Source organism: Perna viridis, chromosome 6, assembly GCF_037379345.1.
Source record: "Perna viridis isolate PV_CMFRI_1.1 ecotype Kerala chromosome 6, ASM3737934v1, whole genome shotgun sequence".
NCBI classification, from domain to species: Eukaryota; Metazoa; Mollusca; class Bivalvia; order Mytilida; family Mytilidae; genus Perna; species Perna viridis.
Window position 1 is genome coordinate 29,726,517 of NC_142450.1, and position 16,229 is coordinate 29,742,745.

At 33.9% G+C, this 16,229-nt stretch overlaps 3 protein-coding genes across 5 annotated transcripts; 2 read left to right on the plus strand and 1 right to left on the minus strand.

Moving 5' to 3' along the window:
* On the minus strand, positions 1-12,627 carry LOC148614470 (superoxide dismutase [Cu-Zn]-like). 3 transcript variants are annotated; one of them, XM_088588558.1, is made up of 4 exons: positions 12,405-12,588; positions 4,437-4,533; positions 2,162-2,349; positions 1-679 (listed from the first exon to the last, which is right to left on the minus strand). In XM_088588558.1, the coding sequence occupies exons 1-4, from the start codon at positions 12,477-12,479 to the stop codon at positions 572-574; spliced, it is 468 nt and encodes a 155-aa protein (XP_088444684.1). In that variant the 5' UTR covers positions 12,480-12,588; the 3' UTR covers positions 1-571. The 3 variants fall into 3 exon arrangements, with proteins under 3 accessions (XP_088444684.1, XP_088444686.1, XP_088444685.1); XM_088588560.1 differs by lacking the exon at positions 12,405-12,588 and adding an exon at positions 12,609-12,627 and having other exon boundaries at positions 394-679; XM_088588559.1 differs by lacking the exon at positions 12,405-12,588 and adding an exon at positions 12,205-12,252 and having other exon boundaries at positions 394-679.
* On the plus strand, positions 8,708-9,629 carry LOC148614471 (uncharacterized). Its single transcript, XM_088588561.1, has 3 exons — positions 8,708-8,848; positions 9,148-9,343; positions 9,494-9,629. Exons 1-3 carry the CDS (start codon positions 8,743-8,745, stop codon positions 9,627-9,629), a joined length of 438 nt encoding a protein of 145 aa, XP_088444687.1. The 5' UTR covers positions 8,708-8,742.
* An 885-nt stretch (positions 12,628-13,512) lies between the features above and the next one.
* LOC148614472 (uncharacterized) lies at positions 13,513-15,689 on the plus strand. Its single transcript, XM_088588562.1, has 2 exons — positions 13,513-14,774; positions 15,256-15,689. Exons 1-2 carry the CDS (start codon positions 13,548-13,550, stop codon positions 15,346-15,348), a joined length of 1,320 nt encoding a protein of 439 aa, XP_088444688.1. The 5' UTR covers positions 13,513-13,547; the 3' UTR covers positions 15,349-15,689.
* The last annotated feature ends 540 nt before the right edge of the window (positions 15,690-16,229 follow it).

Below are 16,229 nucleotides of genomic sequence, written 5' to 3' on the forward strand. Positions count from 1 at the left end.
TTTGATATTAAACCATGATAATCTTTTATTTAGTATCATTTCTGAATACATGTAGTAACAATCACACAATCCACACCATATTGATGCCATTCTGATCCCTCTGGACAGAGTTGACAAACAAACCTCTCAGTAAAACCATCAATCAATACCAGTCCCAAAGTTGCAAAATACAAAATAAAAAAAGCCAGATGAGACCTTATGACTTGATAAAAATGAAATATAGAACCCTTTACAAGAAAGAGAAAGTATATTAGCACTTTTCAAAGAAATTATTACTTATATCTATAGAGAATAGACAAGCAATAATTAAGCACTATTTGAAAAAAAATAACCCATGTTAGGATGGATTTCTTGGTCAAGGAATGTATTGGTTGATCCATAGTGACTAAGTACTTGAGGGAAATATTTACTAAATTGCATTGCTCCAGCTAAATGTTATTAACAATCTAAGTTGCTAAGAAGATATACAACATTAGTAGGCACAGATTGTGATACATGATTATTTCTAGAATTACGATACAATTACAATAACCCTGGAGTAAATCACATGACCGGGACAGTATTTTAACAGTTATTTTGATATTCCAATTACTCCACAAGCAAGACGACCTCCAGCATTTCCAGTTGTCTTACTCAGCTCATGTCCACCTTTACCCAAATCATCAACATCAGCATGGACCTGCAAAACAGATCAGCAGTATGTTAAGTCATCTAGCAGTCTGCACCATTAGTCACTAGCCCTGTGCCAGAGACTAATAAAACTAATGAGGGGTATTAGATACTTGGTAAAGGGTATGGAAATGACCGAAAATAACAGTTCTGGTTAGTAGAAGGAAACGTTTTTCATTGACATATTGTGAACTTAGTCTTACCTTGCAAGTTTGTGGAAATTCAACTTGCCTATAATTTAAACAAGAGGCTCCCAGGAGCCTGAATCGCTCACCTGGTTTTTGCCTTTCAAGGGCAATAAATTTAACAAGAAGTTGTCCAACAATTTTGAATCACGAAGACTTTGGTAGGACTTTCCACAAGGATCGTTTCAACAATTGAAAGTTTCCTTCTATCTATCATAGTTTCCAAGACATTGGCTGAAAACTGTTAAAAAAAGAAAAAAAAACGTCATTTTTCCTCTTTCAAGAGCAATTACATACAAGGAGTCGTCTGACAACTTTTATCCCTGAAGACTTTTGTAGTCCTAAAAATAACAAGGATCATTTCAGCTATTGAAAAAATTTGGCTTTTTTTATTTAATGGTTTTGGAGATATATGCAAAAAACTACTGTTTGACACCAATGTTCTATTTTTAGTAATAGCAGCAATGTTTTTTGACAGATCAAAAATCCCCCGCATCAGTTCTATGCAGGATATCCCTAGAAACAATCAAACCAAGTTTGGTTTCAAATGGTCAAGTAGTGTCAGAGAAGATTTTTGAAAGAAATAACATTAAAAATAGTAAAATACGTTGACAAAGGGCAATAACTCCAACATGGCTTAACAGAATAAAACGGAAATTTGACCAGATAGATCTCATCATGCTCAACACTTCTACCCATAACAAAATGTAGCTAAACCCAATGGTTTTGGAGATATATGGGAAAAAGTACTGCCTGATCCCTATGTTCAATTTTTAGTAACAGAGCTATGTTCTTCGACATATTAAAAATCCCCACATCAGTTCTATGCAGGATACCCCAAGGAATATTTATACCAAGTTTGGTTCCAATTGATCAAGCAGTGTCAAATGAGAAGAGTTTTGAAAAATTGTTAACGATGACGACAATGGATGCCAAGTGATGGCAGTAGCTCACATGGCCTTTGGCTCGGTGAGCTAAAAATTGTTTATCCTTAGGTTAATGCATGTTGAAGAGTACATAAAAATTTGTCGTCCTTTGGACAAGTGTAATTTAACACTTGCCCCCCATAGTTAATTTTACATGTCCTGGGTAATAGGACAGCTTTTAACATCAAGCTGTGTAAAGACTGTCTTCACCTTCAACAACATCATTTGCCCCATCTAACGGAAAATGGCCCCTTCATATAAAAGAAATTTATAGGGTTTGTTAACAAATGGCTCCTTCAAATTGTCAAATATTTTTCAAAAATCTGAAAATGGCCCTTTCTCAAAATTTTCTTCACAATTGCAACATCTTCAAATACTCACAACAACAGTCCTACCAATGACAGACAAGGGACCTGTGAGGGATAACATTTTGTCACTAATGTTTATTTGAGCCTTTCCATCAGCTCCAGCTGTAACGTTACCCAAATCCCCAACATGTCTCTCCTCATCAGATGGGGCACCGTGAGTCTTTCCATGTGGGTTAAAATGGGCACCTGCACTGGTGCATCCTACAAATGAAGTTGTTTGGTTGTACTTAAGAAAATTTGTAAATGTTACGCCTACCAACACAGGAGGGAATGATATATATATATATACCAAAAATCTACATTAAACCTCTATGTCTACAATGTCATGTGAACTGCAATATTGAAGTGCTATCCTGTATTAATATACTTCATATCACTTCGCTGAATTTTGATTGGTTCAGTACGAGGGTAATATTCTACTCTACCACATGTCTCAGAGAGTGACATTTTTTGTCTATTAATCTCTCGTGAAAAGCTAAACTAGTTGCGGTAAAATTAGGTACAAGTTCTTGTGTTTGAATGAATCAACATCCATGTTTATTTTATTTTATTAATGATGCCAAATCTACTACAAATCTGCAGATTCTGTACCCAAATATTTTTAACTGTATTGTCAAATTAAAAAGTGACTGAGGTTGGAACTGGAAAAGAAAGTGTTCAAATTAGAATTTATGTCATTGTTGTCCATACACTGCATTCTTGTTTTTTTTTGTGTTTGTTGTGAATTCTGTAAAGATCTATGGTAACAGTTGGATTAAATAACTATATACAAGAAAATAAAACAGAAAAAACAAAAACAAAACAAAACATCTTATTGATATTTATGTTTGTGAGCAGGGAAAGGTTCTGCCACCGATACATTGAATAAAGGTCCCAAAAAGGCGTGTGATCTACAGTTTATGCTTACAGTTTCAAATGAAAGCAAACTTGAAAGAAATAAAACAATTTTAATGAAGAAAATAAAGACAAAAGACAATCATACAAACATGATTGTTAGAACTTGCTTTGAAAAAGAATGACAATGGAACATTCAGTACAATAAAGTAAATAACATGTAGCTTAGAGGGTGATAGAGTTTGTTACTCATACTCCCTTAAATACATTGTCATCCTTGGCTATACCTTAGGTGACAACGACTTTATCAGGGTAACAAACAGCTCTATCACCCTCTTTGCTATATGTTATTTTTATAAGAATCAGGCAGTGGGTGAATCATGTTGGGAAAAAAAAAATGCACAAGTCTTTCCATGAAATCTTCTTCAAAATGTTATCTGAATGGCAGAAAAGGTATTAAATTATTTTTTAAGTGTCAGTAATTCATTTCATGAATTACAAGTTCATCATCAAAAGGAGATAAGTCACTTTTCCTCTATCATTCTATTATAACTGTGAACTCGTTTTTCTGCATCCTCCATTCTTGTAAAACTTCTTATATAAGTCAATTTGTCTTCAATAGACCATAAACTATGTATCCAAAATAGTCAAATTCATGTGTTTTTTTTTGTTCTAAGCATGATTTCATTATTTTTCACTCATTATCAACTCGTCTGAATATAGCTGAGATATTGCTGCTCAGACGTTAAACCCCAACAAACATATAAAAAATTATTTTTCAATTGTGCCTTTATTCAGATAGTTATATTAATACAAATATTGAGACACAATAAATGTTTGGTATTTTGAGTCCTAATGACGAGTTTTGCATAAAGTTAAAGTAATGGCCAACTAATTTTCCTACAATGGGCATTTGACTTATTGTCATTGAATTCTCCCCAGTATGGAACTTTGAATTATATTGACCCTCTGACTCTAAGGATCTTAGGATGTTATTAAATTTTAATATCACTTTTGTGGATATATTGTAGGTTATAATGGGTCCATTTAACATGGTTCACTAACTAATATAGTTCATTGTGTACTGTGTATATCAAACATATCTGAAGGTTCTTTTGATAGAACAGATCAAGCAAATTGTTTCTCCAAAATGTACCGTTTGTACTTATACGTTTGTAGAGGTAATGTTATGAGAATGAAACTATGGTCTAAGTTTGTATACATGTTGGGATTATTGAAGAAAATATATTTTTGTGTGTGAAAAGGTTGATTTAAGGATGAGCAATGACAGCTATAAACATCTGATTATAATCGATTACGAAAAATTTAATTGATAAATCACCTCTAGATGGTCAAAAAACCGATTTGAGATTTTTATTGGCACAACACTACAAAAAAAGATTAAAATAAATAAGCCATCATTAAGAAAGGTTAAAGAAGAAAGCTATAATTACCATTTGTGTTGTCTCCAAACTCATGGACATGAAATCCATGCTCACCAGGAGCTAACCCAGTTATCTCCCCTGTGACTGTTACTGGAGATTCAGCATTCTGTAATAAAAATACACTTTAATATTATACAAAACCTCCCATAACTTCTATATCCTATATTAGAACCCAGTATATGACATTATCCAGATCACATATGAAAATAAATACATGAAAAACTTTTGCCAAGCTACAGACCCATAATTTTTTAACATATGTTACTAAAAATACACATAATTTCATGACCAAAACCCAATAGAGCTCATAAGTTACTGAAAATACACATAATTTTAGTCCCAAAACCCAATAGAGCTCATGATCGTAGATTTGAATTACGACCATAGACCAGGGATTGACACTAAATGTAGTCTGGTAGTCCTTTGCCACCGTAATTTTGGGTGGACTACCTGAAAAATGTTCATGGTAGTCCAATGGGCTATCTAAATTTTGCACATTTTTCTCATAAGATCTAAGACCAGAACCTTCATTATCATCTGCAGACTACTGAACTGACCAACAAACAAATGAAGTTAGTGTCAAACCCTGTAGACTAGAATGGAGGTAAATAGAAAGCCTTAGATCACATTAGGCATCAACAAAAAAGGCTTAACAATGTATGAAAACACTTTATAATCATTTTTTAAATTCACTGTTCCTTTTAATCACAAATCCATGATAATGACACTATACCAAGAAACAATTAACATGTAGTGTAATCACAAATCCATGATAATGACACTATACCAAGAAATAATTAACATGTAGTGTAATCACAAATCCATGATAATGACACTATACCAAGAAATAATTAACATGTAGTGTAATCACAAATCCATGATAATGACACTATACCAAGAAATAATTAACATGTAATGTAATCACAAATCCATGATAATGACACTATACCAAGAAACCATTAACATGGAGTGTAACTTGTTATACAGTGTTTTCATAATGTACAAAGAGTAATTCTACATATAATTTTATTGGGAGGCAGTACAGCTGTTATAACGCTGATTCAAAACGGGAGAAGTTCCTTCACGCAGCTTGTTACTTTTGTTCAGAACGGAGCAGACATGATTTTTGAAAACCAGAATCTTAACAGAAAATTTCATAATTCCAGTGAAAAATTACATGACTGCTACCATTTTGTTCCAAAAATATAAAAATAATAAGCTCCACAGTCTCGTCTAACACCACTTCACGTGTATTACAACTCAAAATGTCAACAAAACAGGGTCTCTTTTGAAAAATGATCAAAACTTCAATAAAAAATGTATTTTTTTGTAGCAAATATGGTACATTGTATCAGCATAAAGGAAAATAATTACAGAATCTAACTAGGTAGGTGTGGCATGCATGATTTAAACTTGAAATTTGTTAGAGGCAGTTGAAGGGCGGTACTTCATGGTACCGCTGAACCTCGAACTATTTCTATAGCACATCCTTTTGACTCCAACCCGATATATCAATATCCAAATAAAAAAGAGGAGGGTTCCAGGGTCAGAGGAAATTCATATCATAAATTTAAAAGGAAAACATCTTCATCAATTGATTTTTCCTTAGCATTTCAACAAATTTGCTTTGAATTGAGCCTAATTCTACTTTCATTATACAGGGCAGGGAGAACCATTAATTAATATATCATATCTCAACTGACACATAATCCACCAACTGACTTATACAAAGACATACCAATTGACATATAAATCTTTATTTTCTCAAAAAACATATTTAATTGAAAAAGGAGCATTCTTTTCAGGAAACCATGCTGAAGTGTGATGACATTCCATCATGCTGCATTTAAATAAAAATTGCATTTGTATGTTCACCTTTTGTTATTTCATCCATTACATTGACCCTAACTAGCAGTCAATGGAAATCAATTATGCGTGCAGTCAAATAACTCAACAGGTAAGAGCCAGGTCTACTGACCCAATTTAAATACTTGATCTTCATTATTGAAGGTCACTCTACATGTTGACGTACTCCCAAATAGTCAGAGTTGGGAAACGCTCTCTGATCCATGTGGGGTCTGGGAGTAGGCGGGGGCGTCAACAGAATAGCCCAGTAGCTAGTAGGACATACTCAGACAGTTCTTCAGTCAGGTATCTAGAAGGATGGGCTTCGCTACCTCCAACTACTAACAGATATCTACTAACACAATCCCAGCAAGGGGTGGTCGTGTGAGATCTGCAAGGATAGTCAATACCGTATAAACCACCAATCAGATTATTGAAGGTCAATGGAACAATTGAAACAACAAAAGAAATATTGTAAACAGGCAGGCTCAAGAAATGCTGCATGCTTCAACAAAAGAAAATACATTTTGGGCTCAGTAAGGGTCATATATTGGGTTTTGTTTTGGAAAGTGATGCACCATTCTCCAACAAAGATTAAATTTTGAAAAATAGTGAATTAAATGTCAATTGGTCTATCCTTGTATATGTCAATTAGTGGATCTCCCAGACCTGATGTTTTGCGAAAACATAGGCCGCACAGACATCACTTCTACGATAGTATTTTGACTAATTTATACCGAAAAAGAGCAAAAACTGGATACAAAACTATGACTGGTTTTGAGGTCTATAAATGAATCTAAATAAAATATAATAGCGAGCGCTGCAAAGTGGTGTGAGCTCTACAGTTATTATGTGTACTTTCTAAATTTCCCTTAAGGTTCCCCAATATACTAACGAAAAAAAGTCATGTCCTGGATGTAACAAAAAGTGACTGTCCTTACAGAGAAAATTCATCATTCCCTTCACATTTGTTCCAATGGAAATTCCTTCACTCTTATGAGGCTGACTTTATAGCTGATCTGATCCGAAAGAAAGAATATCGTTTGGCTAAATCCTTTAATTTCAGTTTCCGCTATATAGATGACGTATATCTTTAAACAATCCTAATTTCGGGGATTTGATACATCGCATCTACCCAAAAGAACTTGAGATAAATGATACTACAGACACTGTGAAGTCAGCCTCGTACCTTGAGCTACACTTAAAAATCGATGGTAAAGGAAAACTACTGACCAAACTTTATGACAAACGTGATGACTTTTCATTCAAAATTATCAACTTTCCTTTCATCAGTACAACATCCCTTCAGCACCTGCGCATGGAGTGTTCATATCACAACTTATACGTTATGTCAGAGCTTGCCGAAACTACGCAGACTTTTTGTATCATGCTAGAACTCTAACAAATAGGCTTCTGGAACAGGGTTATGTTGCTACAAGATTGATGTCATCACTACAGAAGTTTTATGGTCGTCATCATGAACTCGTGAATCGTTATGGTGTACCCATCTGCACCATGAAAACTGATTTATTCAACGGGTCATAGTTTTCCTTTCCTCCTTTGTCTACCCTGGACTTGACTTTTTATGAGCAACTCGGCGGGTTTTTCTAGAAAAGCAGAGGATGCTTACCCTACCGGTACACCTGGTCTATGCTCCCAGTTTTTCGTGCAGTCCGAGTTGCTCATTTGCTTTTGTTACTTTATATGTATGATTTTAGTTCTTATAGTTGTGTATGTCTGTTTTCCATGTCTGGTCTTTGTCCCTGGATTGCATTCTTTTGATTACCACTACAACCTTGGTTCCCTTGATTACTCCTTCAATCAAACAAATGAAAAAATATAGATTAAGATTATGTCTCAGTAAAAATGAATTCATCTTTTCTGATAGTTTTCAAGTTTTTTTCTATTTTTTTTTTACTTATTTAAAGAAGTGAATGTTATGTTTTTAAAAAGTTTGGGAAACATGTGGATGTGCACGTACGTATATCTCCGCTGTTCCACTGGGTATCGGGTGGTTTCGCCCTAGTTACATTTTCGCCCTGAGTTGTTTCACCCCGAGTTGTTTCGCTCTGATTGGTGAGTGGTTTCGCCCTTATAAATTCAATTAAACAATTGATGTTTTAATAAATAAAAGGTATTGTTATTCATGATAAACTAATTAGTACTCTAAAGAAAAATAAAAGAAATCGTTAAAAAAACATGTTTGCAGAAAAGTAGTAGTTAATCCTAAATAAGGAGCAATTAGGTATTTTATTGAAATTTTGATTGGTTTTTCAATTGTTAGGAAAATTAATATAACAGACATTGTTATTACAGAAATATTCTTCAAAGAGTAATTGACAATAGATGTTATTTTCAGCTTTAACTCAGCTTGTAACCTTTTGATCTTCAAACAACTGCCAAAAATGTATAAAAGACATAAGTTCGAACTGGCACATTCATTCTTGAATTCGCATCTTGATATGTCCTTATGGCAGACGACTTGTGTATTTCTTGTAACCAGACAGTCCGACCTCATCAACATGCCATCACTTGTGATGCATGTAACAGATGGCGGCATCGTACATGTGATACAGGTAGGGAATGCTTTATCTAATTTAGAAAATCTAAAATTTCTACATCAAAGTTCTTTCATAGTCTTTCAACAATTTTCTTTTCATCATTTAGTTAAAGTATTTATTTAAAATTCTTATAAAAAAGTTACATTTATTTAAAGTTTTTATTTGAATTTCTAATATATATATAAGTACAAAATTTCATTAATATTTTTTTCATTTATTTTTTTTACTTATTCACTAATTTCAAGTATTTATGTAAAATTCTTATAACAAAGTTACATTAACAGTCTTATATTTATTGTCTCTTCTTTTTTTAGGCATTTCATCCAGGCAGTACCACCAGGCCCATAACAACCAGCTGGAGTTACACTTCATCTGCAGACCATGTAAAGAAAACAACTGGCCAGAGCCACAACCTGCCCAGCCAGAACCAGAGCCCATGCATCCTATAGATGCCAGCTTCGATGTTAACCACAGAGTAGCAGATGTTGACATAGAAGAACCACAGGACACGTGAGTTTATACATGTATAAAAATTTGTAAATATTTCAACATGTTCAATGTTTTAGTATTAGTTAAAATTTTTAACTTGTCCTTGTATTTCTTTTATCTTGTGAAATCTTTATTAATTTTTGATTTTACATTGCTTTAATTTTCTTGCAGATCCCTTAACGCAGAACCTGATCTCCCAGACGACATACTACCAGAGGAGCAAGTGGTGTACAAAGCCCTAGAGAAGAGCAGCAAACGCGGTGGCAGACTCCTTGTATCAAGTAATGGTTATTCTTATGGTGTTTAGGTATTTTAATCTAATATTGAACTGAATTAATATAGAAAAGAATTTTCACATGCGACGTTTAAACGTGCCCCAGATTACACAAATTTAAATTATAAATTAATTCAATTAATTTGTAAATGAGCATCAGTTGTTATATCTACAACAGTATGATCTAAGCACCTGTTCGAGATTACATAGGAAATAAAATAATTAAGTTAATTGATATGTAAATGGACATCAGGTGTACCTAGGCATGAGTCACAATTCACACGTGTATGTAAATTGCTAAATAAACAAATTAACAAAAATGTTGTAAACCAGCACTACAACGAAAATTTGCATTATACTTAAGTACTGTTATAAAACAGTGCTGTTACAGAATCATTAGAGAATAGGGAAAATAGAGATATATTTTAAATTTTTATTTGATTTTAAATAATATCTAATACCCTTTCCATTTTTATTAAGATGTTAGATATATGTATTTCGTTTGTTTTCAGAATGCCAACGAGAACTCGACGTTGTGGACCTGCAGAGCTATTATATGGCCCAATATATAATTTCATCTTATTTTGTCCATAACTAAAACTTGGTTAGAGAAAAAGTTCTCGAAGTTGAGTCATCATAATGCAAAAATACTCACAAAATGTTTTGTTGATCTGAACATTCTCTAACATTAATATTATGATTATGTAGTGCTTATGTGACATTTAACTGCAGTGCTTTGTTGTTCTAGTGCTAAGTTCCAGTGCTGGTTGACTATGTATATATAATATGTAAATAGCTAAAAAAAAATGGTTGACAAAGGGTTCTATTCCCAAGGTCCTACTCACACCTCCATGTGGTGTCAGCTGGTAAACAGCATATTCGTTTTCATTTTTTATGAATTTTATGTTGGCTGACATGACAGGACAATTGTTATTTTTTTTCTGATATTTTTATTCATTAAAACTTTATTTTGATTATAATCTGTTTTATCATGCTTATCTGATGCATTTGCCTGATTTATGTTGTATAATACATATTGATAAATATACTTAATAAATAAATAAATCAAAGCTTTTGTTTTGTCATTTGTATGCAATTAATTACCAAGTACCAGTCCAACTGAAGACAGCAAGTATATATAAAAAAACAGCAAAAGAACAAAAAAAACAACAACAAAAAACAAAAAAAAAAAAAAGACGTTATTTGGTAGATATTAATTGGTTGTGCAGTTTTACATTTGACTTGGTTTATTTCACTATCTAATTTTGATATACAAAAATCAGGGTGAAACCACCCAGACCGAAAAAGATTTAGGGTGAAACCACCAAGGGCGAACCGGTAGTCGGGCAAAACCACTCAGGTGCGAACCGGAATTATGGCGAAAAAACCCAGATTTGTTCCACTGTGCTGTTGTCAGGAACCTAACCCACCTCACAAAAAAATATAACTCCAATTGAATTATCAAAATCAAAGCATAGATTTTCTAAGATAGGAAAGGCAATCATTTTCTTGTTTGGAATTTGCAGCTGTTGTCTGCATTTTGTTTACGTCACATGATATGTGTAAAATATTCCCACCATCCGTGGAGAACGGTAATATTTCCGGTATCTGTACAGCCAGCACTCCACAGTTTAGTTTAGCACTTTTGGCTAGGGATGAAAAATGATATTAATGGAAACCGGTGGTTGCTATAGTGATTAAAAATGAAGAATCTACTGTTGATAAAACATTTTCTGAAAAAGGGGTCTTTTCAAAGTATTTTGCAATGTTTTATATATTTTCAATGTTGAAGGGGCTTTTTTTCAATGACAATTTGACTTCATTGTGAAAGTGAAAGTAAGTCAATTTTTTACCATGCTAAATTTAATAAGTGGATTACAAAGTGAAATAGCTCAAAATCTAACCAGCGATGCCCATATGAGATGGGGTTTTCGAAGGAAAAAGTTTGGACGGTTTCAGGGGATGAAATAAATATTTAATATATTTTGCGGGAAATTTGATATTTTTAAACCTGCTTTTATGAACTTTTTTGCAAATTTTTGCATATTTTTGCATGGTTTCTATGGTAACCTTATTTGCTGTGGGTAATTTTTTTCCAGAAAACTTTTGCTGCATCCTGAAGGCCTTAGCTGGAGCTATTTCTAGATATATAGATTTACAGATGCTTGACAATTTTTTAAAGTGATAAATGTTATAAAGCATCAGATTACAAGACCAAAATTAGGCAGTTCTACAATACTGTGGAGTGCTGGCAGAGATTGATATGACAGGCCAAAACTGAAATGGATTTTGCAAGAGATGCCCTTAAGGGATCAAAATATACAGTATTTGGGAAGTGCTATAAACTTAATGAACATTTTGAGAGTGAGGGGAAAGGGGGTATGGGGTTGGAATTTTGGGAAAAAATTTCTTCAAGTTATTAATTTATTAAACAAGATTTTCAAATAGAAATATTGATTTTGCTTGCTGCTTAAATATAAATAAAAATATTGCACTTGTGAAGCACAAATTTTCATCCGGGTTGACCCTTCTCCCTCTATGTAATGTCCTTTGTTATTTTTACGAGTCTCGCACAAATGGTACAAGTATGGTAAATACTAAAGCTCACGGTCCTCGCTGATTTAGGCAATGCCAACCCCATATTAGAATTTTGTGGGTTTTTGAATCACCCCTTGTCTAATATTTGCTACTTAAACAAACAGGACAAATTTGAAAACAATTCAAGAACGATAACAACTCATAAACCTGCGAACAACACGTGAATTAAACTGTTAAATAAGTGGAATATTTTCCGAGATTTTCCTTCACCTTTTGGGTGAGAAAAACTGTCCCCGTGACTGCACCATCGCCTTTCAGGACACAGACTGCCTTTATGTCACTCATTATGGAGTATTCTGGTTAAAATTTCGACGAATAAGCCGGTTCCTACGATGAAAATAAAAACAAACTTGGGGGTCAAATCTGGATTGGGTCTTAAGGAGGCTCGTGTGCAAAACTATGATATTGTCGTACCATTAAATTTCGTCCCTATCAACTGAATCGTGATGCGGTGGTGTGGACAGTCCAATATATCTTCTTCTTTTCTTTTTTAAGCCACTAAGATAACTTCGTTGTTGGCCATTTTTGATGTGTTTTACATATGCCAATACCATGTCCACGTTAAAAATAAGGGACGTTGCTTGAGATTGATGGGTTAAGTTTGGTGTCGCTATTTTGTGTATCCCGATCCGAATTTCGGGTGATGCTATTTTGTGTAACCCGAACCCGAACCGAAATTCCAGAACCGAAAAATTCCGTTTTTTCTCTGTATATCATGTCTTAATGAAAATAAAGTCTTTTTTTATTGTTTGCATGTTTGAAGTTAATATTTTAAAAAAGCATTTTCCAATTTTTATACATTTTGGTTTCTGACTTTCATATGTACCATAAAACAGTTTTTATTAAATCATAGGTCGGTATTTTGTGTAACCCAAGTATCATAATCAGTTTAGAAACTGGGTTGTCAGGTCCATTAGTTCATTCGTGAGGCCATTGTATTTTTCTATAAAATGAAATATTTTTGCACAAATGGAATTTTAACGGATTAATACCATCCGAAATCGAAAAAAAATCACTGACATATCATTAATTGCAATATATACCTATAAATACATCTAACGTATGTTCGTGTCTCTGCATTTATGAAAAAGATTTATATAATTAATGAAAAAGCGCAAGCTAATAGTAACTAACTAACTTAAAATGTATTAACGGAGGATTTATTGCCCCCCTCCCCTGAAGGTCCCTTAAATGATATTGTCATCGACGTTTAGCTACATATTATGACAAATGTTTTCAGACTCAACTAGCGTCTTGGCTCTAATAAATGAGCGTATTATTTGCGCAAATTTACGTCTCTGACGTCATAGTGTCTGTAATGAAATGGCGACTGCAGAGATTCTACAATGAGATATGAGCATAGTTTTGCCTAGTAGTGAGAACAACTTGAAAAGGGCATCATCAACTCGGTTCGCACCATCAAAATGTTTGTTAGAAGCAAAAGAAAAACTTGGACCGATTTACTACAACTCAAGGCTTGTGGAATGTCCTCAAAACGCAATCGAAATATCAAAACTATTACATACGTACAGCGAGATTGACAAAAAATCGTTTCAGGTCAAGGAAGAAAATAGAAGACAACAGCGACAACTGATTCACAATTTAGAATCTAGATATTCATTTACCAGGAGAGTTTCTCTACAGGATCAAAAAGTAAGCGACATAAAACTGCCTCCTACCGGTTTTCGATACCATTCAGATGGCACACCGAAGCTCGTCCGTGTGCCGATGGCGACCGACTTCAGAGATTCAGAAGATCGACAATATTTCAACGATTCGGACAGCGATGTTGAAGCGTCTGACAATATCTACACAAGTGGCTACAACTTGCAATCCGAAAGTAACAGTTCATCACCCAGAGAAAAGACAAAAGACGGTAAAAATTTGGTGAAGATTTCCGAAAAATTGATAACTAAAATAAAGAAAGAGCTTGAGCTAAACGAAGCAGATATTGCACGGCATAAGAAATTCTTCAATTCCAAACCTGACAATACGAAACCAAGGGTCTCTTTTCAGTTATCAACAAAAGCTGTTTCCCAAGGAAACATAAAGCGAAAGCCGAGTGTTGACATAGATAAATCGTCAATAGATTCAAGACGTCATTCTTTTTCAAATTTTGAAAAGAAAAACGACGGTATTCTCACATTAAATCGTGTAAACTCAAGAGGGAATAACGAATGCCACACAACATTTAAAGAAAATGCCACCAAGGAACCAAGCGGACAACCCCAAATCTTGATTAGAAGAACTTCAGTTCCAATCACGTCATGGAAATATTCCACACACGCAAATTCTCTCCAGAGCAAACATTATTCGCTTGTAACACTGAAGTCAAATCGCAAGCCATCGGTATACTCATCTCCACTTCTTTTGCTGAAAGATAAGAAGTCTACGACAACCCAACCTGAACGGAAGGCTTCTAAAACGGGGAAAGAAACATATTCTCCAACAAACGAGCAAGATGGGAGTATAACGAATTTGAGACTGCGACGACTTGCCTCTGCCATTCCTATTCGTACAACAGAGAGTGTCAAATTATTAGGTCGCTGTAGCAGTGCCAATATTTTGAAAAGAATTCAGGTATATTATAGTATTTATTTTGAATTATTAGTTTCTATGGTAGAAAAAACGGATATGGTGAAACGCAATAAATGGACCAGCCAGGTTCAATCTTAATCCGCCAGCGTTCACTCTAAATACAAAATAGAAATAGTAACTACTTTCAGAGATTACCGAAAGGTCTCCAACAATTAAATGTAAACACACCTTTAAGCAGCCTCGTTTTAAAGTCATTGCATACAATCGATGAAAAAATTGCATGTCATGTTTGCAATATCTAGTGGTCATATCTGTTAGCTGGTTAATTTGAAACTACCTCTAGAATTCATTCTAGAACGCTTTTGTCGGATGACTTGTTCCCTATCTCATACCTCAATATCAACTTAGTATTACAGGAGACAATTTATGTATCACATACATGTATGTATAGACTTGAATTGTGAAACCAGAGGATTTTGTGTTTATTGTATTTATTTTATTGCGTGTTGGTATGCCATTTCAGAAAGAAGAGAATGATGTAATAGAAGCAAGAGTTGAAAATTTCATTGACAAGCTGAAGAAAGACACTGCAAAACCAAATACAAACGAGTTTTAGACTTCATTCATCGTACTATACTTACTCTTCAGTATAAAAAGGTCATGACCGCGAAATGTACGAGCATAAGAAAGCTTTAAGAACAATGTTCCATGCAAGCTACAAAGTCATATTTCATGTATTCACCTTACAAATTAAAACGACGAGCCACTTCTTAAGAACTATTAGGTTTGCAGTGACAGATCCAGGGGGATGTTGACTCTCCTCTTTTTGTCATGAAATGTTTGTTAATTTCGTTTAAAATTTTGACAGAGTTGAGCAAATAATAGGCTGAATCCATTTTCAAAATATCTTGACCCGCGCTTGCTGAGACAATATAATAAAGTTTTGTATCTATTGAATTTTTCTGTGACATTCCGCAGATAATTCGGAGCATCCACCCATCCATGCTTCCTTGCTACTTTTCCGTTTTTAACTTCAATGATCGCACATACATAAACACTTTCATTATGTTCCTGTAGTTTGATTTCAACAGCATTAGTATAGTCTGTGAAAATCGAGGATTTTTGAGAAAAAAAAGCCAAACCATTTAGAAAATGCAACTAAAATATTTTTAAAATTGGTTAAGTTGATCTTCCATTTTTATTGTATTTTGTTTTTTTTATTATTGAATATGAATCTTTGAATCACATACTTGACACTGGAAAATATTAGTAATTTGAATTACAATCCAAGTGTTCTCGTAATTATGCACAAATGCATGAAACGCAAGTGAAACAAGTCCTTGCATAATGATGTGAAGTGACATGCACCTGAGTACATGCATCATGTATCTGTATTAACCGTATGTAAATTTCTTCTGAAACTAACGATTTGTACTCTTAAATTACTATTTCAACTAAATAGATTTTCAATATCGAAGTAAACACACTCTTCTTACT